The sequence below is a fragment of the Leptidea sinapis genome, chromosome 6 (genome assembly GCF_905404315.1).
Source record: "Leptidea sinapis chromosome 6, ilLepSina1.1, whole genome shotgun sequence".
Taxonomy (NCBI): domain Eukaryota; kingdom Metazoa; phylum Arthropoda; class Insecta; order Lepidoptera; family Pieridae; genus Leptidea; species Leptidea sinapis.
Genome location: NC_066270.1, coordinates 4,447,155 through 4,473,478, shown reverse-complemented (window position 1 = coordinate 4,473,478; position 26,324 = coordinate 4,447,155). Strand labels below are relative to the sequence as shown.

At 36.5% G+C, this 26,324-nt stretch overlaps 1 protein-coding gene and 1 non-coding gene across 4 annotated transcripts in view; one reads left to right on the top strand and one right to left on the bottom strand.

Annotated features, from left to right (window-relative positions):
* LOC126964915 (polyribonucleotide nucleotidyltransferase 1, mitochondrial) overlaps positions 1–26,324 on the bottom strand; it is a 28,302-nt gene that overhangs the window by 428 nt on the left and 1,550 nt on the right. Inside the window, exons 3-13 of one of the 3 annotated variants that reach the window (XM_050808233.1) lie at positions 25,295–25,505; positions 22,362–22,528; positions 21,128–21,284; positions 20,375–20,588; positions 17,002–17,129; positions 15,616–15,806; positions 13,538–13,695; positions 11,431–11,618; positions 7,908–8,031; positions 6,160–6,300; positions 1,298–1,390 (exon numbers count right to left, since the gene is read on the bottom strand). In XM_050808233.1, the coding sequence (XP_050664190.1) occupies positions 1,298–1,390; positions 6,160–6,300; positions 7,908–8,031; positions 11,431–11,618; positions 13,538–13,695; positions 15,616–15,806; positions 17,002–17,129; positions 20,375–20,588; positions 21,128–21,284; positions 22,362–22,528; positions 25,295–25,505 (1,772 nt within the window). Of the gene's footprint in view, positions 1–1,297; positions 1,391–6,159; positions 6,301–7,907; positions 8,032–11,430; positions 11,619–13,537; positions 13,696–15,615; positions 15,807–17,001; positions 17,130–20,374; positions 20,589–21,127; positions 21,285–22,353; positions 22,529–25,294; positions 25,506–26,324 lie in introns of those variants that run through there. The other 2 variants (XM_050808234.1, XR_007729447.1) reach the window with 2 other exon arrangements.
* On the top strand, positions 3,386–3,459 carry Trnas-aga (transfer RNA serine (anticodon AGA)). Its single transcript has one exon. It is a non-coding gene; the product is annotated as a tRNA-Ser (tRNA).

Genomic DNA, 26,324 nt, shown 5'->3' with positions numbered 1-26,324 from the left:
ACTTAACATCGTATGTCTCAACGTGACAAGCGCAATTGTAATGCCGCTCAGAAGTTTTGACTTTGTCAAGAATTCTGAGCGGCACTGCATTGTAATGGGCAGGACGTATAAATTACCAACAGCTGAACACCCTGCGTCTCGTCCCTTATTGTCATAAAAAAAAAAGGTTAACGAAAGACAAAATGTCTAACCGCGAACTTCGGATCCGAAACACTATTTATTGTAAAAGGAAAATGTATGATCCGTCGACTGAAACTTCGTATTTCGATTTTGGTAATAGGGCTCCAGATCCGGTACTGTTCTAACTTGCGGAGTTTCTACGCCTACGTCGAACCCATTTTTTGTAATAGCGTAACTTAAAGTTTATCTAAGCCTACTAAGATACGTAATAATTAACTAGGAGCAAGTATATACTTCGATGTGACACGCAAAAATAATATTGTGTATGATCGAGATCACAACAAAAAAACATTGCGTGCGTACAAAGTACACATGTCAGAAGTGAAACCTGTATGGTGCATGAACCTCTAAACTGCATATGAATTCCTGGTACGTGTTGCTCGGATGACACATGATTTCAACCGCTATGAAAGACATTCCTACCACCACTAATATATATAATAATATTATGTTATCCTGGTGTCTATGTAGTAATACGTCGTGCGCTTGGAGTCAGAATATATTAAGGTATACTCGCGCCATACTTAAGACAATCTCTTCTTTAACTATGATCGCCTGGTACCAAAACATTGTATTATGCTTCCTATCTCATTATCTCCCATGTTAAATATTATGAATTATTGATATGACTGCTCTTTTTACTGTCGCTTTTTCGTTTCATCGACTTTCAAATCACAGCGATGATAAAAAAGTTTTCACTTCAATAGTATGCATATTTCTGTCTCATTCTTTGCCGGCTTCATCCTACACATTTTTGTATTTGTGTCTCTTACCTGTCGTTTTTTCCGTTGCATCCGGTTTGAAATCACAACGATTCTAAAGAAGTTTCACTTCAAAAATGTTAGGAAAAAAAAATTAAACAATATTAAATTATCATTGTCAGAGTTTGTTTTCTTTTTTGGTCGCAAGAGGAAGTTGATGTGATCATAATCCATCAATTAGTTTGGAGTGACAGAAATTAAAGTGTTGAAGTTAAGTGGTAATGGAGTATCTATTATCACTCGAATCTCATCTTTAAAAACATGGTGTAATGTAGCTGGAGAAGCCGAACTAAACGGAAAACATAAAAACACAATAAATGATTTCATATCATTAGAAATATCAATAGGTACGGTACCTTTCTGTGATCGAGCTGAGTGTTGTGTAACAGGGCGGGCGACATGCCAGGGTACAGCGTCACCAACACGCCGTTGTCGCGTACTTCCACCACCTGCCGACACACACATCAAATTGAATTGAAATCAAACGAATTATTATTAATGTTATCTAAATATTATTCAAATTGATAGTGATATCGAAGACATTTAAAGATTCTCTTTAATACGACAATAAAGTCGACATATTTGATCACTACTTACACAAATTTAAAAAATATATTAAAACGGTTCTTTCAACGACCTCAATCGTTATTTTTCGATAATATTTTGTGTAAATTTATATTAAGATTGTATTCGTAGATATATAATATATTATAGTTCTTATTTCCTCATTTTCGCCTATAATTGAGTCATCACTTACCACCATATGAATGTCATTGTTTTTGTAATATACTGTGTTTATATTAGTGTATACCTTGTTGGCGGAATTTAATAAATAAATAAAGTCAAAGTAAAAAAATATTTTATTGACATAAAATCAACAGATTGCTCGTCAACTTCAATCACAAAAAAAAACAATTCAAATACATTTGCTAATTACATAAAAGTTTAAAAATATATATGTTAAAAATTATGCAGTTCAGTAAAACTAAATAATAAAACTATTCAAGTAATATCGTTTACGTAATCTCGACATAAGTCTGCATTTAATAAAAGATTTAAATTTATTTATTGATAATTCAGATACACTTTCTGGTAATTTATTGTAAAATTTAACACCATTGAATGCAAAAGAATTGTTTATTTTACAGAGCCTAGTAGGGGGCACTATAAGCTTGTCGTTACAATACAAACTATTACTTTTTTTTTTACGGGGCCCATATGTCGGGCTCGGGTGTAAACACCCCCTACCGACTAAAAACTTCCTCTGTGCTGATAGCCCTGAAGGCTTTTACAGCGAAGCCGGGCGGGGGCCTTGGAGGCCGAAAATGTAGCTCACAGGCGCGGGGTGTCTCGGAAGGAGACTCGAACCTCGGACCGCCTGCTCACTAGGCTGGATGGAGAGAAGATCACCAACGACCTAATATATCTTTTAGTCCACAAACTATTACTATGAAGTGCGCGTCAATCAAGCATCTATAGGTCACAGAGCCCAAAAGCTATTGTCAAACATAAGTGTTAACCGAATCGAATTGAAAGCATGGGGAATGCGAACTAAAGTGGAGCCACTCGTGTCAAAGCATTGGTTTATTTGCCACCCCCTGCCACCACCAGCGGATCTTCAAAAGATTTTGTTCCGAAGAGCTGTTTAACCTGATTCTTGCCGCCGAATTCCACGTTCGCACGACACGCCACAAGTTACGATATCATCCCCACCATCTGGATGTGTGGCGGTCCTCCACAGTGCGGTTTTCAAGGAGCTTTCTTCCACGTACTACAAAGCTGTGGAATGAACTTCCTTGTGCGATGTTTCCTGGACGATACGACATGGGTACCTTCAAAAAAAGCGCGTACACCTTCCTTAAAGGCCGGCAACGCTTCTGTGATTCCTATGGTGTTGCAAGAGATTGTGGGCGGCGGTGATCACTTAACAGGTGACCCGTACGCTCGTTGATCCTCCTATTCCATAAAAAAAAAATGGGGAGCGAAACGCATTCTGAAGACGATAGTATGTTGCGTTTCGCTGTTTTATTACTAAGAAAGTTTATTTAGGAAACTCTTGATTTTCAATAATCATGGCGGTCACGTATCGAATAGTTTTGTGAATAAACACAATATGTTATGTTTTTTTAAAGTGATAACCCTCTAATTAGAGCCTTCTTATTAATACCTTCTAATACCGCCGGAGGTCGTGGGTTCGAATCCCGCATCGTTCATAAAATTTTGTTTTTCAAATTTTATTTGTGTATTAATCCTAGAAGTGACGGTTATCACTTTAAAAAAACATAACATAATGTTTAGATTTACAAGAGCGACATCTCAAGTCAATTTCCTAATAAGCAAATATTGGGTTGAGCAGTTTATCAACTGTAAAGTAGATGCTGCAGATGAAACCATAACCTTAGAGTTGAACAAAGCAAACAGAATTTTATAACGAGGCGGTACTCGAACGGTTAGCTCAGTTGGTTAGAGCACCGGCACAGAACGCCAGAGGTCGTGGGTTCGAATCCCGCATCGTTCATTTTAAATTTTGTTTTTCAAATTTTATTTGTGAATAAACACAACCGTCGTCGTAACTAAATGACAACGCTTCGCTTCGCTTTCGGTTCGCTGTCTGTTTGACAATAGCTTAAGAGATTCGGTGGTACGTAATTCAAATTCAAATATTTTTATTCAAAACTAGTTGACCCGACAGACGTTGTTCTGTATATAATAAATAAAATCATGTTTTTTATGTATTTGTCAGCAATATATCATAACATCAAGAATTATTTCGTAAAATATGCTCCCTGTTATTGTAATGAAATTTTTTTGCAGCAGAACTATCAAACCGTGCGTCAATAAATTCTCTCATAGAAAATATGTCCATACAAAACAAATATCGGACGACGGGGGACAGGACACATCAAAGGAAAAACAAAATTATTGTTTTTATTTAATTCCGAACACTTTCATATTTATTCACCTCTTAAACCTTCCCTCGACTTCCACAAATAATTCAAGACCAATATTAGCCAAATCGGTCCAGCCGTTCTCGAGTTTTAGCGAGACTAACGAACAGCAATTCATTTTTATGTATATAGATGGGATGTGACATCATTTATTGAAACTCAAAAACTACCACCGATAGTTGATAACGAATGACTCAAAAAATATGCTTACAAAGTAATAAAATAATGTACAATTAAACTCATTATTTAATAGCCTGAGGGCGGGCTCTCCATTCCCAATCTGTGGTATCATTAAGAAAGTCATTTATATTATAGTAACCTTTACCACACAAACTGTTTTTTAACAATTCTTTTGAATAACGTAATACTTTTGTTTTGAACATTTTCTAGGATCTTGTTGTACAAGCATATACATCGCCCCACAAAAGACTTGCTAACTCGACTTAGCCGAGTAGTAGGCATTATAAGTTTGTGTCTGTTCCTGGTGTTAACACTATGGTTATGACAGTTTCTAGCAAATACCGATACACTGCACACAACTTTAATATTAATATATATTTTCAGTTCTATTACATTTATAGTATTTTACGTATATTATATGTTTACAAAATTATTTTTTATATGAAAGATATAATAATATTATAAAATAATATTGACACACTTTTTACACAAATTATCTTGCCCCAAGTTAAGCATATATAGCCTGTGTTATGGGTTACAAGACAATGATATATTTAATACAATATACTTACTTAAACATACATAAAGTCATATAAATATACATAAATACATTTAAACATCCATGACTCGGAAACAAACATCCATATTCATCATATAAATGCTTGCACCTACCGGGATTCGAACCCGGGTCCTCTAGCTTAGTAGATCGCTAACCACTCGGCTATACACGACGTCTAAAGATGGCAGACGTGGAAGTGTTTTATGTTTTTTTCTTTTTTAAATTTCATTGTTTACTGGCAATCCGACAGTTAACCAGGTAGATGCTGAAAATCAGCGCTGCAGCCAGAATTGGTTTACAGCACAAGCTGAGCATCGGGCCTTTCTTTTGCCACACAACATATTTAGTTAAGTTAGGATTAAGAATATATATTAAGTATTTAGATTGTATTTTTATGTGTGTGGTATGGAATAACTTTTTCTAATTTCAAATTCACTCATGTGCCTATGAACATACATAACATTATCAAGAATATATTGAAAATAATAATAATAATTCTTTTATTTCAGGCCAATTACGTCCCATAGTTAACATTAATTCTTTATTCTAGTTAAAAGTAGACTTAAAAACTAGAAAACCATCACTGTATTAGGGTGTATGGTGTCCAAAATATAAAAATTCATAATATTAATTACAAGTCCAATTTATTTTTTGTTATTCTCAATGTGAACAGATATCCATCCTTTATATATAGGACTCTTGATATCGTCAGATATAGCCGTGAGGATTTTGTTTTGAGCTGCGCAATCGAATCCAAAATGTCGCGATTCTCGATTTTATTACAGCGAAGAAGTCAGGGACCCCACCCTCCACCAACATGCCTGATGCGCTGCAGCATCTCGGAAGATTCATAAGGGCCCTGTACGTTATACTGGACCCTTAGGCCTTGTTCCCACTATGCCGGACCGGTAGATCTGACGGAAACCGGACACCGGACAGAATGTTCACATTACACCGGATCCCGGATCTTCTTCGGTCTTATCCAACAGCACAGGTATCTCTTGGACAAGCGTAAATAAAGTTTCTGCTTAAAAGTCCATGCTACACGCCTTCTTTTATCAGAAAATGCGAGCCAAATCACTTGAGGGGAGCACGGGCGCCGCGAGCGGGGGACAGATACCGGCGCAAATTCGTTCACATAACTCCGGTCCGGTGGTTTTACCGGCACTTCGCAGTGACAAAACGCTCGGTAAAAATGCCGGGCTCGGTATTTTTTCCGGATCCGGCATAATGTGAACAGCTTCATATATATTCTTTAGCCATTAGCTCTTCCGGCAATTTTACCGAGCCGGTAAATCTGCCGGTCCGGCATAGTGGGAACCCGGCCTTATTCTTCTAAATGCTTTGTGTGCAAATGTTACCCACAGCTGACAGGTGTACATGCCTAGGCAGTAATCTTTGAATAGGGTAGTCTTTACATCCCTACTGCATTTAGCGAATCGTCGCGCAAGCATGTTTAGTTTAAGCAATAGACAAGATGTTAATTTTTTTTTAAATTGTGCTCTCAATGATTCTTAGGTAGTCAACATACCTTGGCGGTATAGATGGCACCAAACTCCAGTTGCGGCACCGACTCAGCACTGAGCCAGCGAGCAAGCCGAGTGCGTGCTTCGCTCATTGCGCACTCCGACGGCGCAAACACGGCGTACTTGTTTTCATCTATTGGACTGATCTGTAAAATCAGAACAAATATAAACGAATGTCGCGAAGGGAATGAAGCACATAGAAAGTAATTTAAAACATAACTTTAAAAAATTTGTATTGTACTTTTGTTCGAAGCCATCTCGGCTCACAAGTCTAGAACCCAAACTACAATACATGCATAACTCGCCTGGAGCGTATACAGAAGTGCTTTCTCAGGCATCTACAATTTAAAAGTAAAACATACATCCATACAGACAGATGCAAGAAATTCCACATCCTTCCACTACATCTTTCATCATCATCTTTTATATCTACTGAATATCGCATATGCTTACGAGTCCCAGGCGCACGAGTTAGAAGACCAGAACTGTTACATATCCCAATGATATCAACATACTATCGACAAAACTCATTCCTTTTAAGGGCATGCAGGTTTTATAATGACATTGTTAGAGACTGTAGCATATAGATTTATTTAATACAACGGTAACGAAATTAAAACACCAGCATTTATTATTATATTATTAAAATATTATTAAGTAATAATAATAATAATAATAATATTGACACACTCTTACACAAATTATCTTGTCCCAAACTAGGCATAGCCTGTACTATGGGTACAAAGACAACGATATATTTAATACAATATACTTACTTAAACATACATAAATACATATAAACATCCATGACACGGAAACAAACATCCATATTCATCATATAAATGATTGCACCTACCGGGATTCGAACCCGGGACCTCTAGCTTAGTAGTCAGGGTCAGTAGGTATAATATAGTGTAGACTGAAGAGTATATGACTAAGCAAAAGAGTATTCAATAAATGTCAGCCTTTATTGAACACGTGCATGTAGATGCACGTCCGTTTATGTATTAATTTTTTATGTATAATAGATAACACTCTTAAATAAACTAAGGAATCTTTATAACCATGTCGCTAGATCAGATTGAGTGATTGTGTTATCGTCGATTTGTTAATAATAATCTAGTAAGTATTTATTATGTAATTAGTTAGTAAATAAGTAAATATTGTATTTGGGATTCGAACCCGGGACCTCTAGCTTAGTAGACAGGGTCACTAACGATTCGGCTATATCGGTCGTTATAAGGCAATGTGTCAGTCCCAACCACTGACCTCTACTATATACCACTGGACTGGCGGCTGTCAAAGTGCTTTTGTGCCTGTTTGATATTCGCCATTTTGGCGCTGTTGGCCATGTAGCGAGAGTCTGCGGTACTAAAACTAGTGATGACAACCTCAGCAAACATGGATAGATGTTGGAAACTATTTACAAAAAAAGTGTGCTTTATTATGTTGACTCTTAAAGTATAAATAACACGGAAAACGAACGAAATTAATCCAAAATGCAAAAATACTTTAAAAAGAGTATCGTACGTTCCTTCGCAGCCATTTGTATTATACGTCAAAATTAGTTCTCTGGACGCTCGCGAGTGGCGCTTCAAATAGGAACAAAAAAATTGCTGTCAAACATATGGAACAACCTGTCCAGTGGTATTTATACACTCACAGGTCGTTTCTCGTCATTTATATGTGTTTTGGATTGTACCACTTATGTGGTTCTATTTTTCACTATTATTCCTGTCTGCTACAAACACACCTGCACGCCCGTCTCCAGATACAGTCTCTTGAGGTTGGTGCCGCCCACACCCAAAAGCTTGGCTCGCTTGTGTGGTTCCACCTCCATCTCCTCTAGCACTGGCATGCTCTCCTTGCGGTCCTGTCTACATATCATCTCTTATTTATTTACGGTGTGTGTGGAATGATGCATCTACTGTACCCAATAGCTCTGCCCGTGGGAGGCTGCTTTTTACAGGATGCCGGCTAGATTATGGGTACCACAACGGCGCCTTTTTCTGCCGTGAAGCAGTAATGTTTAAACATTATTGTGTTTCGGTCTGAAGGGCGAAGTAGCTAGCGAAATTACTGGGCAAATGAGACTTTTTCAAATTCAATTCAAATTCAAATATTTTTATGCAACATATCCTATGTTAAAATCACTTATTGAATGTCATAAACTACCACCCATTCAAAAGACTGCCTCAGATCTGAAAAGAATGGGCGCAAGAAACTAAGCGGGCTTTTTTTTTAAATAAAATATGGATTACAATGTGATATCGTACAATAAACATATATAATTAAAGAGCCTGAGGGTGTTCGCTTTATTCCCAGTTCGTGGTGTCATTAAGAAAATCATTTATGCTATAATAATCTTTCCCACACAAACGTTTTTTAACAATTCAATTCGTTTTCGTAACACATTTGTTTTGTACATTTTCTGGGATCATATTTTAGAAGCACATACATCGCCCAACAAAAGACTTACGAACTCGACCCAACCGAGTAGTAGGCATAACAAGTTTATGTTTGTTCCTCGTGTTAACATTATGAATGTCACAGTTTCTAGAGAATTCATGTGCTTATGAACATACAGAACATTATCAAAAATGTATTGAGAAGCAACAGTCAAAATGTTTATTTCTTTAAATTTTTCTCTTAATGATTCTCTAGGACCTAGGTTATAAATCGCGCGAATAGCCCTCTTCTGCAGCACAAAGATAGTATTAATATCGGCCGCACTGCCCCATAACAATATACCATGGGACATAATACTATGAAAATAACTAAAGTATACTAATCTCGCCGTATCTATGTCAGTTAACCGTCTAATTTTCTTAACCGCATATGTTGCAGAACTAAGCCTATTCGCCAATCCTTCAATATGGGGGCCCCACTGCAATTTGGAATCAAGAGTAATGCCAAGAAATACAGCAGATATCACTGGTTTTACCACCTCTCCATTTAATGAAATATTCGCATCTACATTTTTGACATTTGGCGCGGTGAATTTAATATATTTGGTTTTATGATTATTTAACAATAAGTTATTGGCGCTAAACTAGTACACGATGTCAGATAGAGCATTGTTTACTTCGTCATATAAAACTAACATCATATGTCTCAATGTGACGAGCGCAATTGTAATGCCGTTCAGAATTTTTGGATTTTACAAGAATTCTGAGCGGCACTGCATTGTTATGGGCAGGGCGTATTTATAACCATCAGCTGAACGTCCTGCTCGTTCGTCCCTTATTGTCATAAAAAAAAACTAGTTTTAACGTATTAATTAACACTTACTTTTGTTGACTTACTCGTGTAAAGCATTGAGTATTTGACGTTTAAATATTTTTTTTTACTTCACTTTACATGCTAATATATTATAGTCGAAATGATTTGTAAAACGATGAAGATTTTTTTTTTTATGGAATAGAAGGACAAACGAGCGTACGGGTCACCTGTTGTTAAGTGATCACCGCCGCCCACAATCTTTTGCAACAACAGAGGTATCACTGGAGCTTTGCCGGCCTTTAAGGAAGGTGTATGCGCTTTTTTGAAGGTACCCATGTCGTATCGTCCCGGAAACACCGCACAAGGAAGTTCATTCCACAGCTTTGTAGTACGTGGAAGAAAGCTCCTTGTAAACCGCACTGTGGAGGACCGCCACACATCCAGATGGTGGGGTTGATATCCTAACTTGTGGCGTTTCGTGCGAAGGTGGAATCTCATTAAAGCTCAACGTTTTCCAAAGTGGAGGTTAATGTAAGAAGAGAAGAAAATTTGACATTCATAAGTGTCATTTCCTTAACCTACCTACATGAATAAAGCAGCAGTTATTTTTCTTTTAAATTTCTAGCAAAACGTTAAACTAGTTTTATCATTAAATTTGCGTAAAATTACGTTACAAAATTGGACACTGTCAGACAAAAACCATCTGTCTACAGAAAATACCTCACCAGAGGCAACAAATGGCGCTTAACTTAATAATGCCAACCACAACAATACTATCTTTACTCATATCAACCGCAAAACCCCCCCTGAAAACGTGCTCTAGAAAGGTCGAGTTAAAAAAAATAATAATGGAAAAAACAATGAGAGCAAAATTTAAGGAAATAAACATCTTGTTGCCTTTCAATATTCTTGATAATGTTATGTATATAAACTGTCATAACCATAATGTTAACACCAGGAACAAACATAAACTTATAATGCCTACTACTCGGCTAATTCGAGTTAGTAAGTCGTTTGTGGGCGTTGTTTATACTTTAACAACAGCCCCCAGATGATGTTCAAAACAAATGTATTACCAAATTCAAAATAATTGTTAAGAAACGTTTGTGTGGTAAAGGTTAGTATAACATAAATGGTTTTCTTAATGATACCATTGATAGGTAATTGAGGGACTGCCTATAGGCTAATCTCAGCTAATCTCATATATATATATATATATATATATATATATATATATATATGAGATTTCGACGTATATAGATCACTCATCACGATATCTCTGGAGCAATATATTAGAGATAAAGACTTGAAATTTGGTAGGAATATTCTTTTCACCGAGTAGAGGTCAGTTATGAACGGATGTTCCAAATTCCATCCGCAAGAGTTTTTTTTATTATGAACAGAACAACGTCTGTCGGGTCAGCTAGTAAATAATAAATTTTATTACACGATTTTATATTGATGTTGTATATTTTTATAAAAAAAAAAGCAACCCGCAGAGTTTCTTGCACTCGTTCTTCTCAGGTCTGAGGCATACCTTTTGGAATGGGTAGTTTTTGACTTTTAATAAGTGATATTATATACTATTTTGAATAAAAGTATTTGAATTTAACTAAAAATGTAACTTTTACGCAATTTTTACCAGTGGAAGGCTCCTTTGCACAGGAAGCCGGCTCGATTATGAGTACCACAACGGCCCTTATTTCTGACGTGAAGCAGTACTGTGTAAACATTACTGTGTTTCGGTCTGAAGGGCGCCGTAGCTAGTGAAATTACTGGGTAAATGAGACTTAACATCTTATATGTCTCAAGGTGACGAGCGCAATTGTAGTGCCGCTCAGTATTTTTGGGTTTTTCAAGAATCCTGAGCCGCACTGCATTGTAATGGGTAGGTCGTAGGAATTACCATCAGCTGAACGTCCTGCTCGTCTCGTCCCTTATTTTAATAAATTTTAATTTTAACACATTTACAATAATTACACGTGTTTTAATAATTTTAAAAGTGTTTTATTTAAATAAATATTTATTTATCATAGACAATGTTAATTACTGACCTGGGTTTATCAATGCACTGGTTCATAATATCAATAATTTTGCTTTTAGCGTCGCAGGCTTTCTGTACAGACTCCATCACTACCCTGAGAGGGAGACCTGGTATCTTAATATCAGCCTGTAAGGCGGTTATGCCTTTCTTAGTTCCAGCCACTTTGAAGTCCATATCGCCCATGTAATCTTCAATACCCTAGAATGATTCAGAGGCATATAAGATTTGAAGTAAAGAATATTTACAACTTTAAAAACCTGGTCAACCTTATATTTTTAATGTTTTTATCAGTGGGACGCTCCTTTGCACAGAATGTCAGCTAGATTATGGGTACCACAACGGCACCTTTTTCTGCTGTGAAGCAGTTATGTGTAAGCATTATTGAATTTCGGTCAGAAGGGCGCCGTAGCTAGTGAACTTACTGGGCAAAAGAGTGTTAACATCTTATGTCTTGTGGATTTGTCAAGAATCCTGAGCGGCGCTGGATTGTAATGGACAGGGCGTGTCAATTATCATCAGCTGAACGTCCTGCTCGTCTTGTACTTATAGTCATAAAAATCAAATACAATATATACTTTTAAAATTGTATTTCATGAAGAAACATTATTTATATAGACGAATTGTATAGCTGAGTGGTTAGCGATCCTACCTACAAAGCTAGAGGTCCCGGGTTCGAATCCCGTTCGGTGCAAGCATTTATATGATGAATATGGATGTTTGTTTCCAATTCATGGATGTTTAAATGTATTTATGTATGTTTATATGAATTTATGTATGTTTAAGTAAGTATATTGTATTAAATATATCATTGTCTCGTAACCTATAACACAGGCTATATATGCTTAACTTGGGGCAAGATAATTTGTGTAAAAAGTGTGTCAATATTATTATTATAATTGGCATCACGTCCATTTTGATTTATTATTATTTGTTGATATATTGGCAATCATAGACTTAGAATATTCTGGGGTATAGACGATTTGACAGCCCGATAACGTGGGACCGATAATTTTTTTTTAATTATTTATTACAGCTTTGATATATGTATGTCAAACTTAAAAAATAACAGTAACTAAAAAAATGGTCCCAGAAAACCATCTTGATGGTTAGTATTGTTTTAATATTATGTAAATAGATATGGAGTTTTTATAAACATGGAATTTGTCAATGTGTGCGTTACTTAGTGGTTTTGTTATGTTATTAAAGTGATAACCCTCACTTTTAGGATTTATACTCAAATAAAATTTGAAAAATATCGGGGCTCGAACCCACGACCTTCGGCGCTCCGTGCCAGCTCTCTAACCAACTGAGCTAACCGTTCGAGTGACGTATCGTCATAAAATCTTGTATGCTTTCTTCAACTCTCATTTTGCTTTTAAATTTTGTTTTTATATTTACGAAATTTCAATTAAAATCGATCACAGTCACAACAGATCCCCTTATCTTGGCAATATTAATGTAAGTGGCGGGGGAAGACGTAAGGAGAACAACAGCAAGAAAAGGGGTGCACTTAGGGGTAGATATCTATATTGGTTTTATGGTAAAAGTATTTATTTACTTAAGATACAATATTAATCTATGACACTTGGTAAATAATTTGTGAGTACGCGGATTTCTACTATTAATTGGTTAAAATGGTTACTCGGACCAGTCCTGTAATGGTTATAGACAAATGGTTAATGGTAACTAGGACCGGACCGATCAATGGTTACTCGCGTACTGCCTTACTAAAGGCAACATATGGTTATAAGTAATTAATATTATCTATGTTATTATAGTTCGATGGATTTACTTCGAACACCAGAGATTGTATCAAAAAATAAAAGCCATAAATGAGGTTGGCACTACATACGGTTATAAAATAGTCATCCCAATTGGAACATATAATCCATTCATAATAATAGTCACCTAAAATAACAAATTTTTCTACTCGGTGTACTTCACTGTTAACTTCGGTTAAATTCCAGCAACACAACTATTTGGAACTATTTTTTACTGCTTATCTTAAAGTGGCCACCTACTTTTGCAATTATTCCCCCATATGAGATTGTTCCTATTAACCCCTATCCTATATAGAACAGAGGTATGATTAGAGTGGTGTGTTAGCGCAGACTCACTAACAAATCGGTCAGTATCCTGTAGTCGGCGACGTGACCGCGCTCGTCTGGCGTGGACACCAGGCCGATGGCGACGCCGGCGGCAGGTGCGCTTAGCGGTACTCCGGCATCCAGCAGAGCCAGCGAGCCGCCACACACAGACGCCATCGACGACGAACCTGCACGACATCATGTTACATCAACCAACATCTGGAAGACCTAGTTCTGTATCTTTATAGAAGGATGTTAAGTTTTTCGCTGTGCTTCCCAGGAGCATAAAAAATTAGTTCCCAGGCCCAAGGGTAAGGTCGTAAGAGTTGACTAAGGGCACTTATCAGTAGGAGGCTCCTTTGCACAGGATGCCGGCTAGATTAAGGGTATCTCAACGGCGTCTTGTTTTGCCGTGAAGCAGAAGTGTGTTTATTGTGTTTTGGTCTGAAGTGCACCGTAGCTAGTGAAATTACTGGGCAAAAGAAACTATATTTTATGTCTCAAAGTGACGAGCGCAATTGAAGTGCCGCTCGGAAATTTTAGAAAAGTGTTTTTCAAGCAGCCTTAGCGGCACTGCATTGTTGCAGCTGAACGATCGTCTCGTCCTTTACTGTCACTAAACATTTGGCAGAGCTAGTTCAGCATTTTCTATGGAAGAATTACGATAGTCACCGCTGCCCACTACCTATTGCGACACCAGAGGGATCACAGGAGCGTTGCCGGCTTTTTAATAGGTTATACGCGTTTTTAAGGTACTGCACGCTTTATCTTCTAAAACACCGCGTCAGGTACATCATTGCACATTTGGTTGCATATGGCGGATACTCCTTGAAAGCTGTAGTAGAGCATAGGTTCTCAATGTGGGTGATAACGCCCCCTTGTGGGCGTTTGAGACTTTCAGGGGGGCAGTAGAAGACCCAGAGAAAATTAGGAGGGCATTGAGATGGCGCAGATGAGGCGTGGGTAGATTAAAAAATAGTCTAAAAAGGCAAAAAAATATACGAAAATACTCTAGAAAAAAACATATACTCAAAGTGATCAAAATAAATTGAGAAACGATACAGTAGAGGAATGCCACACATCCAGGTCATGAGTAAGATATGGATGTTTGTTTCCGAGTCATGGATGTTTATATCTTATATCTTTAAACGAGCAATTCTTGTATATATATATATATATATAATCTGAATCTCCGAAACGGCTCCAACGATTTTCATAAAATTTTGTGTACAGGGGATTTCGAGGGCGATAAATCGATCTAGATAGGTTTCAATTTAAAAAAAGTAGTTTTATCCGTGTTTTAATGAGAGACAGGTACAAAAACATTAGAATACAAAGGTAAATTTCGCCAATATACACAAGACGTATAATAGCTCAGATGGGAAATTGGGTGATCCGGAAAGCAGACGACCCCGGTTCGAATACAGATGTCCTATTAGTTTTTTTTTTGTTCAAGTTTTGTACATTCTTAAAAATCCGAGCAAGGCTCGGTCGTCCGGATATTGTATGTTTAAGTAAGTATGTTGTATTAAATATATCGTTGTCTTGTACAGTAGTACAGGCTATGCCTAGTTTGGGGCGAGATAATTTGTGTTAAAGTGTGTCAATATTATATACAAGTTTATGGCGTGTCATGCGAAGGTCTACAAGTGGGAGGCTCTTTGCACAGGAAGACGGCTATGGGTACCACAACGGCGCCTATTTCTGCCGTGAAGCAGTAATGTGTAAATATTACTGTTTTTCGTTCTGAAGGGCGCAGTAGCTAGTGAAATTGCTGGGCAAATGAGACTTAACGTCGTATGTCTCAAGGTGACGAGCACAATTGTAGTGCCGCTCAGAATTTTGGGGTTTTCAAGAATCCTGCGCGGCATTGCATTGTAATAGGTAGGGCGTATGAACTACTATCAGCCGAACTTCCCGCTCGTCTCGTCCCTTATTTTCATTAAAAAAGAAAGTGGAATTCGGCGGCAGGGACTCAGGTCAAACAGCGCTTCGGAACACTCTCCATGTTGAATACAGTAGAAAAAACGAGGTCTAGATAAAAAATCAAGCCGTTCATAGAGTTCACCAACAGGTTTGTTTCTCTAATAAAAAAAACCATCACTCACCATTAGACTCCAGTACTTCAGCAGTTAGTCTCACGGTGAATGGCTGCTGGGGCACCACAGGCATGAGGCCCCGTTCAGCAAGGGCCCCGTGCCCCACTTCCCGCCGTCCCGCGGGGCCACTGCGGCCCACTTCGCCGGTCGCATAAGAAGGAAATTCGTAGTGTAGGAAGAAATTCTTCTCCTTTATACCACTAGATATAAACATATTATTATGAAAACTATATGATGACTAGCTGACCCAGCAATCGTTGTATTCCCATATAAAGTAATTAAAAAAAAAACAATAATTAAAATTTTTGGGGTATAAAAAATAGATGCAACCGATTCTCAGGCCTACCAAATCTATCGTATTACAATTATTGTATTCGATTGCCATCTTTCAACCCTATCGCGGATTCGTTGATGGAACAGAATAATATAAAAATCGCGTAGTTGTAGATCGTAGAAGGTCGAAAATTTGAAGTTGTATGTAAATAAAATTTTAAAAAATGTCAAAAGAAAAAAAATATTATATGCAGTGGTGGGTCACAATTCTCATTTAGGGATATGAAAAATAGATGTTGGCCGATTCTCAGACCTACCCCGATATGTACACAAAATTTCATAGAAATCGGTTCAACCGTTTCGGAGGAGTTTGGTAACAAACACGGGGACACGAGAATTTTATATATTAGATGGATGGATTATATAATTACTTATGTCTAATATATTACTCCGTTTTGTACACTATTTAAGCAGGTTAAAAAGTGGCCACGCTATATCAAGTTGATACTCAAACTTAATACGTTTGTTTACGAGACACTGTGATCATTATTTGACCGATGAGTCAGTAGTGTTCACTTCAGTTGAATAGAACTAAATAACAGTGTATTTCAGTAAATTTTGCCAAAAACCATCTGTCAACAGCAAATACCACCATCCGAGGCAATAAATGGCGCTAAACTTCATAATGACAACTATGACATATACTATCTTGACTACTGTCAACCGCAGTCCCCCTGAAAACGTGCTCTGAAAAGGTCACGAAACGTCGGGTTAGCTAAAATAACGGACTCCCTATATATGACCTTCAGTCAGAAAATAAGACATAATAGTATTGCCACTATATATTTGCCACTAGTATTAAAATTATGTAAATCTAAATAAGTCATAATAGTTTCGTCATATCTGGTAAAAAATTAGGAATATATAAGGTATAAATCTTATGTTTGTTTCACGCATTCTTCTCAGGTCTGAGGAGTTTTTGACTTTCAATAAGTCACGTCACTATTTTGAATAAAAATATTTGAATTTGAATATGTAAAAATCTAAATAAGTCATAATAGTATCGCTATATCTGGTAAAAAATTAGGAATATATAAGGTATAAATCTTATGTAAATCTCACCTCGTGATCATAGTGAGAGGGTCCATTTTGAGCGCGCTTTCGGGTGAATCAAATGCTACAGTACACAGCACCTGGGTTTGTCCACGTTGAAACAGCGCACTGCCATGTAATGGCTCGTACAGAGACACCTGTAAATAAAAGAGATTTTATATATATTATAAAAGTGAAAGTTTGTATGTCTGGATTAGAGATGAAACGGATAGCAGTTTGGCCGGATACCGGATATTTGGCCAACCATGTGGCCGAATATCAGGCCGCCGGATATCCGGCGGAACTTAGCCGTTTGGTGTATCGCTCACATAAACACAGACTTGCGTAGGCGGCGCGCGAACTATCGAGTAGACTCGGTTAGATTCGGTTCTTTTCGTTAATGAGCGAAGTTAGCAACCTCTCAATGCAGAGAAATTAGTATTTATCCACAATAATTTGCCTTTAGTGCAGTGTGAGTACTAATTAATTATTTTTTTTCTATTGCATTCATTTACTATGGTGTGATTAAAAATTTACAACTAAAACTAATTATATTTCTTAAGTGATACTAAAACTAACTAAATAAAGCAAATAATTACTTATAAATATATTTTTTATGCAGATTTTTTTTAATTCGGCCTGATGCCTATCCGGCCGAATAGTAGGTAGTTATCCGGTATTCGGCCGGATAGTATTAAGGCCGCCGGATAGGCCGGATACCGGATAGTTACCGGATATCCGTTTCATCTCTAGTCTGGATGTATGTTTGTGCTTCTTTAACGCAAAAACTACTGAATAGATTTTGATGAAACATTACAATAGTATAGTTTACACACCAGAATAACACATAGGCTATAATTTATAAAAATATTGTTGCCATATTATATTAACCCGAAAAATGAAAACACTTTTTCGTGGTCGTGGTTGTTGGCTTTAAAAATAAAGTCTGAAAAAAAAAACGGTAGAACACTAAATATAATTTGTATAGCAAAACAACGTTTGTCGGGTCAGCTAGTATATATATATGCTGCAGAAGAGGGCTATTCGCGCGATTTATAACCTAGGTCCTAAAGAATCATTAAGAGAAAAATTTAAAGAAATAAACATTTTGACTGTTGCTTCTCAATACATTTTTGATAATGTTTTGTATGTTCATAAGCACATTGAGGAATTTTCTAGAAGCTGTGACATTCATAATGTTAACACGAGGAACAAACATAAATTTGTTATGCCTACTACTCGGTTGGGTCGAGTTAGTAAGTCTTTTGTTGGGCGATGTATATGCTTCTACAATATGATCCCAGAAAATGTACAAAACAAATGTGTTACGAAATTTAAAAGAATTGTTAAAAAACGTTTGTGTGGGAGAGGTTATTATAGCATAAACGATTTTCTTAATGACACCACGGACTGGGATAAAAGCGAACACCCTCAGGCTCTTTAATTATTAATGTTTATTGTACGATATTACATTGTAATCTATATTTTATATAAAAAAAAAGCCCGCTGAGTTTCTTGCGCCCATTCTTCTCAGGTCTGAGGCAGTCTCTTTTGAATGGGTGGTAGATTTTGACGTTCAATAAGTGATTATAAATCCTATTTTGAATAAAAATATTTGAATTTGAATATAACAAGAATAATAAAAAAAGATCAAATAGGTATATGCGACATTGAAAGTTTTTATAACTGGCCACTTGTAAACAATATACAAAAATGATAATAATAATAATAATAATCCTTTATTCAACTAATAATATGTGGTACAAAATGTTTTTGTGCCCTACCCTCTGCGATAGGATACCCTGAGTTGCAGAGGCTAGGTCCTTCCGAAAGGCTATCCATTATTAAACATAATTAGCAAACTCACTAAAAAGAGGTACGTGTGTGTGCGTGTATGTGTATGAGTGCGTGTGTGTGTAAGTGTGTGTGTGTGTGTGTGTGTGTAAGTGTGTGTGTGTGTGTGTGTAAGTGTGTGTGTGTGTGTGTGTAAGTGTGTGTGTGTGTGTGTGTTTGTGTGTTTTTTTTTAAGTATTTGTTAGTATGTCAAACTTTGCACAAGATTAAATAAATGTTAGTAATTGAATATTAAGTTTTAATTTTAAGAACATTTTCTGTATCTTCGTATTTTAATACTATTAGCCATGATTTTAAAGATTTTGTTAACGAGAATTTATTTATTTTACTTATATTTTTATTATATTTACTGATGTAGTTGTAAGCGTATGTTGTATATATAATGGTTAAGAATATTATTAAGTATGTATTTTATTCATTTTTATTACATAAATAAAATTTGAAAATAAAATTTTGTGAACGATGCGGGACTAGAACACGCGATCTCTCGCGTTCCGTGCGAGCGCTCTTACCAACTGAGCCAACCGTTCGAGAGACGTTAAACAGAATACCTAATAATTTTCTACTTTAATAGTTTTTCTATTTTTCATTCATAAATGTTTGCTACCTCAATACGAGAATGTCATTATACTCAAGTACTGGCTTCAAAAAATGTCAAGTTGGAAAAAATGGTTACGTGAACGTCAGAGTGTAATTCTCCGATTGCCCAACGCTTGCCGAGATGGAACAGCATGTTGGATCGGTTTTTGCATCAATAGCACCGACGATTTTTTTTATTAAAAATAAGGGACGAGACGAGCAGGACGTTCAGCTGATGGTAATTGATACGCCCTACCCATTACAAGCAGTGCCACTCAGGATTCTTGAAGAAAAACAAAAATTCTGAGCGCACTACAATTGCGCTCGTCACCTTGAGACATAAGATGTCTCATTTGTCCAGTAATTTAACTAACAACGGCGCCCTTCACACCGAAACACAATATGATGGTGCAAAATGCCACACAAGCCATTTCACGACCAGTGAGGTTATGTATTGAGCAGGGCGGAGCACACTTTGAGCCGTTTCTGTAAATTTGACGTTTATTATGAAAAAGTAAGTGTTCATTTAGGTTGTTTCGTTAGGTTAAGTTTTTTAAGAAATTTTGTCGTTCCGCGAAGTAGGTAAAAATATAGGTACATTCGTCGTAGTTTACTCTTTTATTTTACTGAAATAGGGTATGCACAATAGTGAAATATTTTTTATTTTTTTGGGGTATGTTATGCAACGTTACTACGATCCTTAAATATTGTGAATGGACTCGTTATAAGGCCCCATTTAACCTGCTTTCGGCTTTACGGGTACTTTTGTAACAACCTGTATAATTGGTAAAAAAAATGTTGGTATTTGTAAATAAATAATTATTGGAACGCACTGATCTGCATCTACAGATGTGCATGCGTAGACAACGAATATAAACAGAGAGAGAAAGAACTGTTCTAAGGAGAAGTTGAGTGTTTAATGTGATTTCTCCCTTCCAGAAGATAGATTTGTAAATAATATACAATTTACCTCACAGTTAATTTTCCTTAGTTCATCTAAATGTCTGCCATCACACCGAGTGTCCGTCTCAAATATCAGCTGCCTGAAGATCTGCCGGAGGTTGGTGTTAAAGCAGTCTTGCAATTGGTTGAGATCTGCCTCGGTTTCTCTCAGCTGATTCATCACTGTCTGACGTAGTTCTGAGATCGCGTTGTCGCGAGATAGTTTGTCGTGATTGTGGTCACTGAAATGTGTGGTAAATAGGTGAATAATAATCTATATATATAAAAATGAATTGCTGTTCGTTAGTCTCGCTAAAACTCGAGAACGGCTGAACCCATTTGGCTAATTTTGGTCTTGAATTATTTGTGGATGACCAGAGAAGGTTTAAAAGGTGAATAAATAGGAAAATGCTGCTAAATTAAATAAAAACAACAAATTTGTTTTTCCTTTGATGTGTCCATACATAATTTCTATGAGAGAATTTATTGACGCACGGTTTGACAGTTCTGCTGTGAAACAATTCCATTACGACAGCGGGGTGCATATTTTACGAAGTAATTTTTGATGTTATGATATATTATTGACAAATTCATATAAAAACATTATTTTATTTATTATATACAGAACAACGTCTGTCGGGTCAGCTAGTGTTTTATAAAAAAAAATGAGTCTGTAGTAAATCCTACTACTCCACAGCTGAATACCAAATACACTAGTAATGTAAGTAATTATGATTTTGCACATTTTCATTTAAAATACAATAATTGGAATACTACTTACCTTAATATTTCTCTAATTTTCATAGAAGACAATGTTTGAACAGAATCAACGATGCTTTGTTCCAGGGCAGTCTGCGTCTCATATTCTCTCTTCATCTTTCCATAATCTTTTTGTAATTTTTCAATACTCCGCACAATATTTTGTGCTTCTTTAGTACCTGTAAAAATTTATACAACATTGCGTTAGGGAAAAACTCTTTTAAATAGTAATAAATTCTATCTTCTTCTTGCCCACTGCCACTTCAGTTTTGAATCACCTTTGCAACTCGATTTAAATTGCAAATTAAAACTGAAACATTAGCACACACTCATATACTTACACAACAAATACACACACACACACTCATTAATACAGAGGTTGATACATTTAAAAAAAATGTTTTGATTTCTTTATTTATCTGCATCGTACCAAATAGTTCTTAGGTTTCCCCCTCTCATTACTATGTATCCCACCTAACACCTTAGGGAGGTGGGGATGGCTGCCATATTAAGCTCAACCTACTCCCCTTTGTCTTAATTTATTATATTATATAGTTTAAAATAAGTTAAATTTGTATATTTAAATTTACTTCGAGGCAAAAAATGTTGTGATTTTATGTAATGTGTAATGGTGGATGAGGTTGAACTCATAGATGGATAAGATTGATTTTCATTGAGTGTAAATTCCGCTAATTTTTTGTCTTAACTTTCGACAAGTGTCTCTCCTCTACACAAGGCATCCTCAGGAGATGTTGACTCGCTAAATTGCATGAGACGACTAAAATTCTGGCATTGAATTTTTATATAAATATATTTGATTTAATTCTATTCAGTAGTTGGCCTGCCACCAGACCGCACGATAGTTTCGCGCACTCGGTTGGGTAGGTGAGGACCTTGCCCGGAAACAGCACGAGCTTCCGTCTTCTCCTGAACGATTCTGCCAGCGCGTTTCCCTCGTGGCCTTTTTTGGGGCTTACTACCGCCTGCTACTGGTTCGATTGTCGGCTGTCCTACGGACTTGCCTTTATCTCCAGTAGCGTTAGGTTTAGGGGGATTGCTTTTGCGGGCTTTTATCATCGCTTTTCTAGCCTCGGCTCGCGCGCGATTTCGTGCGGTCCTGCTAGGTGCCTTGTAAGTAGGCTTGGACAAATATTTTTAAATATTAAAAATATTTGTCCAAATGATGCAGGGATACAAAAATATTGTCAGTGAGCTTATCACAATCAATTATAAGTGGGCATAACTTACATTCATACCTAATTTGATGGCCTTCAACAGATCCTGTTGCAGAATATCTTTAGCGCTACCTTCTAACATAACAACTAGGTTTCCACTGGCAGCGGCCACTATTAGATTCAGTGTGGATTCCTCCAAGTCTCTACGGGTTGGGTTCACAATGATCTCATTGTCTATGTGACCTAATCTGAAATAATATTACTTTTTGAGAAATCCTGTATGAACATTATGTAGCAGACTATAGTGTAGTGCCTAGCAACAATTTTATTTCAATTAAACCCTTTAGTTATTGGTAACCAGTTGTCCAAATAACACACAAACTTTTCCTTAACCCCTTACACCTTTATCCTAGCAACTTAGCCAGTACAAGTTAAGAATAAACCGCGAGCCGCGACATCTATGGTCGGATGGCGTAACACACATTCTGTCAAGTAACCGCACACGATATATGAGCTCCCGCCACATTTTTAAATATGATAATAAAACTAAAGAGATTATCTAGATTCTAGAATGTGTGAAATACTTACTCTTCTAAAAAATTATGTCTTAAAATAAAATAATTCTTAGTGAATTAAGATTTTGTATGATATATATAATTTGATATAAGTTGGGTCATAAATTTGTATATTATAATATAAGAATAGTTTTAAATGGAGCTTAAATGGAAGTAAATAATGTAGAATAATAAATGCCTGAAAAATATTAGAATACTTAATACATTATTTGCAAACAGTTATTATGATGTTACATAGAGCTTCGGAAGATTTCACCTCTCAAAGTATGTCAGTGTTTTGTGGTACTCAAAGAAATAACAAATCATTGAGATTGTTCAATTGCATATCTTTGGGTTCTTGTTAGTGTGTTTAAGATAAGTGCGGATTTTTATTATTTAAGAAATATTGTCAGTCTAAATATACAGTGTTTTTTTTAAGTGGGACAGTGGGGAAATCCTAAAGTATAAGAGATACAGGGAAACTGTCTTAGGAAACATTAGGTACTTTTTTGTGAAAAAAAAAAAATTGGTATAGTCAAAATTTTGGTCAAGTGTGAGTTGTCCCTAAAAATTATTAATTTTGATGAAATTTTTTTTTGACGCACATCTACTCAGTTTCATGAGGGGATCATTTTATTGTATGGGAAGAAAAAAATCGGGACAGCAGAAGTTAGGTAAATTTAATAAAATAATTTTACATTAAAGTAAATGTTCAAAGTGGCCTCCCTCTTGTCGAATGCAGGCACGAGCGCGTTTCAGAAGGGTAGCTTTAGACAAGGCGTTGTGATGTATGTTGTTCAAATGATAATGCAATGCGTCTTTTAACTCTTGTACCGAGTTAGTAAGTATCTGCATAAATTCGACCTTTAAGGTACCCCCAAATGAAAAAATCCAACGGTGTTAAATCGGGTGAACGTGGTGGCCATTTAATAGGACCATTTGTGCCCATCCAGCGATCAAGAAAATGTTCATTTAAAAACTGTTTAGTAGCGATACTATTGTGGGCAGGGGCGCCGTCTTGTTGGTAGATGATATTATTCAAATTATTTAATGGAATTGCCATATCTACTAAATCCACAGCCACGTTTAATATTTCCTGATATTTTTGACTATTCAATGTTCCATGGTAAATTTTAATGGCAAAGATTTTATTATCTAATATTGCACACCAACAATTAAAGGAAAAGCGGACCTGGGTATGGGTTGCCGTAGTTCGGAAGGGGTTTGTACGTGCCCAAAAATGATTATTTTTTCTATTGTACAAGCCTATTCTAATATTCTATTGTTTGAAAAATTGCATTCATCTGTCCAAATAATCCGGCTTGGAAAAGACGGGTTTCTAATCGAGCATGCTACAAACCACTGGTAAAATGCTAATCTCCGGTCAGTGTCTCCTGGAAGCAATGCTTGTACAAGATGACCTTCTATGTAACACTTGTACTTGTAAGCCTTCAATACCTTTCGTACTGTAGATCTATGCACACCGATATTGTTAACAGCTTCCCTCAATGAGGCTTTTGGGTAGGCTTCAAAATATCCTAAGATTGCGATAGTTGTAAATTCATTTATTACTGTGGCTCGTCTCTTCCGTTTTAGTGTAAAACAGCCTCCCTTTCTTAAATTTTTCACCAGTTTGTCAAAAATTTTGCGGTTCGGTTGATCGCGGTCCGGATAACGTTCCCGATACCACTGTAACGCATTCACAGAGCTACGATAATTTACAAAATACGCTTCAATTAAATTTACTTTATGCGAGTTTGATAATTTCATGACGAGTAAAATACTGTTTGTTTCAAGAAGTTCCAAATTTAAAATTTGTTTTTTTTTTTTTAAATTAGATTTGTAAGGTAAGGTGCTCGCGTAAGAATACCTTAAAGTATTTTAATCCTTTTTAAACCAAATAAAGTGTTCCAAATTCAATTGTAAAACTGGAATAGGCAATATTTTTTTTAATAAAAACCTTGCAGTGGGCAGTGGTAGGCAATTTACAAGGGCTGTAATAATGAAAACAAATTTCTTAAATTTGACTAACTTCTGCTGTCCCGATTTTTTTCTTCCCATACAATAAAATGATCCCCTCATGAAACTGAGTAGATGTGCGTCAAAAAAAATTTCATCAAAATTAATCATTTTTAGGAACAACTCACACTTGACCAAAATTTTGACTATACCATTTTTTTTCACAAAAAAGTACCTAATGTTTCCTAAGATAGTTTCCCTGTATCTCTTATACTTTAGGATTTCCCCATACTGTCAATGGGCAATGAATGATCGGCAATAATGGCCGGGTGTCTGGATTGCTCAATTAACAAGGGGTTCAGTGCACCAGGAGGCTAATAGGAAATTAAAATTAAATTTAATTGTATTATATTATTTTACTTTGTACATATATTACTGTAATTTTAACTGGTTGCATACCTTTTAATAAAGGTATATTATATTATTAATAAAAAGATATACCTCACAGCACCAATGGGTCCATTCCATGGCACATCGGATAAGGCCAGGGCTGTACTTGCTGCATTAATAGCAACAGTCTCGGGAAGATTTGTACCATCTACTGCAAGCATATTGCACACTATTTGTGTGTCAAAATTGTAGTTATATGGGAACAGAGGTCTCAGAGACCTATCTATAACCCTTGATGTTAATACTTCTCTGTCAGTGGGACCTGTAATCAATACGCATTCAAGGTTATAAGAGGAACACTTTATTTACCTAACACATTCAATCTTATCATATGGTCATCAGGCATCCGTCTATCTTGTGGGGGGCCTAACACTATGTCTTCCAGTATGTGGTCACCATTCAAGGACTTTACGGCCACAACAGCTATCTGTATTGAATCTAATCTATCAATTGTATTGTATCTGTTCTTAGAGGTAAGTGCGCCTGCCCACTGCCACTTCAGTTTCTCATTCATTTGGGCTATGATTTTCCTACGGTTCTCCTCATTTCTGATTTGATCTTGAAAGCCATACATTGCCCTCTGAGCGACCATTAGCTTTCAGGTCTTCATTTCGTCAGTTGGCTCTGCCCAATAGACAAGTTTCTTGCCAATACTCTGTAGCCATGTAACAAGGGCTACAGAGTATTGGCAAGAAAGGCCGACTTGATACACTGTGTGTTATGGCGGTGTATATCGTGAGTTATTGACCAGGAAATCTATCTATCTAGCTGCCTATACTCATCCCTACATCGTCCGGGGACTGAAGAGCCATTTGATGTCTTCCAACAATTTGAATGTAGAATCTAGATTTTCTGGGTTCTTTTAGAAGAGCCTGGAAGAACTTAGACCCAGCCGAACAGCTTCCACAAACCTGTTAATATACTCATCCACGTCAAAGCAATAGCCCCAGACATTTGAGGCGGTTTTGCAATTGGACTTGAAAATTTTCCGGGTTTGGATATCCAAGGGTGTGTTTCGGAGTGTACCAGGGAACTTACCCAGTTGACACCACTCCAGATTATGATTAGTATTCAATGTGCG